This window comes from Musa acuminata, chromosome BXJ3-8 (genome assembly GCF_036884655.1).
Source record: "Musa acuminata AAA Group cultivar baxijiao chromosome BXJ3-8, Cavendish_Baxijiao_AAA, whole genome shotgun sequence".
In the NCBI taxonomy this organism is placed as follows: Eukaryota; Viridiplantae; Streptophyta; class Magnoliopsida; order Zingiberales; family Musaceae; genus Musa; species Musa acuminata.
The window spans coordinates 40,154,059-40,157,508 of NC_088356.1; the positions used below are offsets into that span (position 1 = coordinate 40,154,059).

The 3,450-nt window shown below is 34.9% G+C and overlaps 1 protein-coding gene across 1 annotated transcript; it reads right to left on the reverse strand.

Moving 5' to 3' along the window:
• Nucleotides 1–477: 477 nt before the first annotated feature.
• Nucleotides 478–895, reverse strand: LOC103994745 (agglutinin alpha chain-like). The gene is made up of 2 exons (XM_065161666.1): nt 761–895; nt 478–675 (listed from the first exon to the last, which is right to left on the reverse strand). The coding sequence occupies exons 1-2, from the start codon at nt 893–895 to the stop codon at nt 478–480; spliced, it is 333 nt and encodes a 110-aa protein (XP_065017738.1).
• Nucleotides 896–3,450: the final 2,555 nt, after the last annotated feature.

Genomic DNA, 3,450 nt, shown 5'->3' on the forward strand with positions numbered 1-3,450 from the left:
ATCAAGCCCTGACATCCTATCTCTCAGCTTGTGGTATCAACATCTCAAGTCTCCTTTGCATACTCCTCAACTTGTTGGCTCCGCTGAACGCAAACATCAGCATATAGTAGAAACTGGGCTCACACTTCTCCATCAGGTCTCTATGCCTTCAAACTTTTGGATGGAATCCTTTCAAACTGTCGTCTACCTTATTAATAGAATGCCTACGCTAGTCCTACAATACCAATCCCCATTTGACACATTATTTCACAAACCCCCAAACCTTCGTAAACTTAGAGTATTTGATTGTCTATGTTATCCATGGTTGCATCCCTATGCCTTTCACAAGTTAACATCACGATCTAATCCTTGTGTTTGTATAGATTACTCTTTTGAACATAATACTTTCCACTGCTATAATCTCCACACACAAAATTTTTATATCGCGTTACGTTATTTTTGTTGAGTATGTCTTTCCTTTTCACAAACATACCTCTCCTACCATGCAGACCACCTCATGGTGCCCGCACATTCAAAGAAGCCAATGATCTTTCCCGAGACTACAGGAACGGAGAAAGGTTTTCCGCCACTGGTGCCGAAAGGTCCATAGCTTTTCTTGTTGGTCCTCAGCGTCAGGTTCCTCACCAGAGTGATTCCCAATATCGTATCCACAGACCCGTCGACGCCCACAAGATACTGTCCTCTTGCAGAGGAATCTGAACATCGAGACTTTTTGTCATCGATGGTGTTAATTAGGAGGAAGATGACGAGGAGGACGAACCTCGTAGAGTTTGCCCTCGGTGCCACCGAAGCTCTCGGTGTCCCGAAGACCATTACGGGTGAAGGTGATCACGATGCTGTCGATGACCTCTCCGGCGCGAATCTTGATGTTGGTGATGCGGTAGGCAGCCCCCATATCCCATGCAGACCCTCCGTTGCCACCCCACGCTCCCACCTTGATCATATAATGATCGATGCAACAACACCTCCACCCTCTACCGTCGCAGTGGACGCTTCCGATGATTGGTCCACTCTCAATCTGCTCCGGTGCTTGCGCTTGCACCGAAGTCGACAATGCACGTTTTCTCTATGCGATCTCCTAATGTGCTCTGCAGCAAATCTACTATACCACCTCATAGATCTGATCTTTCTCTATTAGATCAAATCTCAACCATCTATGCATCTAAATTAGATCATTAGTTGGTTCTAAATTTCTCTTATTGAATCACTATATCTAATGCTCCAGCTATTGTTTCCTCATAAAACAATAGTTCATTTTAACCCAGAGGACTTATGTTAATGCAGTAACTTTAATCCCCTTCTAACTCTTCGCAAATTACAACTATGCATCTTGTCGAATACAATTCACCAATATTTTATTTGAATATGATTTTCTATACTACATTGACGAATATATCTTTTCTTCACACGAAAAGATTCAAATACTAGGAGAAACAAAATTAATAACAAATATTGACCATAAGCTATATCTACATAAAGATCACCTTATTCTACAAACTATCTAAGCTTTAGTCACTGGCTCTAGCTATGTACCATTATTGATTTCTTCATGCAGTACTACAACAGAAACATGGTCCAAATTATAAGTCACATTCATCAATCACTCTTATACTTGCATACCAAGTCTTTTTATCTACCTTGATGAAAACAATGTAACAGGAAAATACTATTGTTGAGTATATGCAAAATTTAAAAATTATTATAGATGACTTGATTTTAATAAATCATCCCTTTAGTGATGAATAAGTCATCATTCACACTCTCAATAACCTAAGAGATAAATACCCAAAATTGACGGTTGCTATTTGAGTGCATGATTCACATATATTATTTAAAAAATTATATGACAAACTACTTATTCATAAAACCTATTTGAAGTGAGAAGAAAAAAAGACATGACCTACGATCATAGCTCAGTTCGACCAAAGATCTAAAGGCAAAGACAACCAAGTCAATCAAAGCAACAAGAACATCAATAAAAACTCAAACAAGATGCATCCTAAACATATGGAAAATAATTTCAACTACTATAAATATCAAGAATGATGGTGCCCTAACAACAACCACTAAAATCAACAAAAAGTCATATGCCAACTATGTGATAAGATTGGCCATACAACTAAGGTATGTCATTCCCGACTAACGCCTAATGACACACCTAATTGGCCTCAAGCAAACATTATGACTACTTCAAATCTTATTCAATCAATCACCTCTAACTTATAGAATCTATCCACTCACTCCAATTATGATAACAACGAAGACATTATCATTGGTAATGATAATGGAATCCTTATCACTCATACTGGTTTCATAACATTTAATTCATATATGAATAATTTTACACTCGATGATATTTTATGTATCTCAAATAAAAAAAAATTATTTTTGTTTCTCAATTCAATAAATAAAATAATACTTCTATTGAGTTTTTACTTGACTCATTTTTTATAAAACATCTGAATATAGAGGCATCCTTGGTTAAGGCTAGAATAAAAATTATATCTACGAGTAGTCATCAGCTTCACAAATTACCCAGCCAATCGCTCTTACTTCAATTGTTGCTCCAATTGATGTGTAGCATCACCACCATAATCATCCATCATCCTTCATTCAATAACTAATTTTTCATTACTCCCTTCTAACTTTTAAATCAGGTAAAACTATTACTCATTGTGATTCTTGCCTTAATAATAAAAGTCATAGACCATTTTTTAAAATATTTTTCATATCATGTTCCAAACCACTTAGAAATTATTTACACTAATGTTTGAGACTCTACTCCAATCACTTCGTCTAATAATTTTAGATTTTATATTAACTTCATAGATTACTTTACTAATATATATTTTTTATATCTTTATTTTTTTATTATATATATATTGTTACTAAATATACATTGATGTCTAGGGCCCTTATTGTGATTCTCTACTCAATATTCCCTTCCAAGTTTTAAATCAGGTAAAACTACTACTTATTGTGATTCTTGCCTTAGTAATAAAAGTCATAGGCTATCTTTTCGAATATTTTTCATATATTGCTCTAAATCATTTGAAATTATTTACATTGATATCTGAGCCTCTACTCCAATCATTTCCTTTGATAATTTTAGATTTTATATTATCTTCATAGATTACTTACTAAATATACATGACGTTATCATCTCAAATAAATATATGAAGTAATTGTAGTCTTTATTCATTTTAAAAACAAGATTGAGAATGTTTTTAAGTCTATTATTAAAATAGTTTACTTTGACGGAGGAGGTGAATACCAAACTCTAACAATTTATCGCACATCATGTGTTATATAATATCTCAAGTCATCATCGCACATACCTCAACTAGTTGACTTTGTCAAATGAAAGCACCGGCACATAGTCAAAACTGGTCTCATCCTCCTACACTGAGTCTTCATGCCATCAACCTTTTAGTCAGCAGCCTTTCAAAT

What these genes read in the sequence shown, in the direction of transcription:
- LOC103994745 (XM_065161666.1), bottom strand. Translation starts at nt 895, where the DNA reads ATGGGGGCTGCCTACCGCATCACCAACATCAAGATTCGCGCCGGAGAG. An exon ending in CCGAGGGCAAACTCTACGAG is followed by an intron (nt 676 to 760) that starts GTTCGTCCTCCT and finishes GCAAGAGGACAG; the next exon opens with TATCTTGTGGGCGTCGACGG.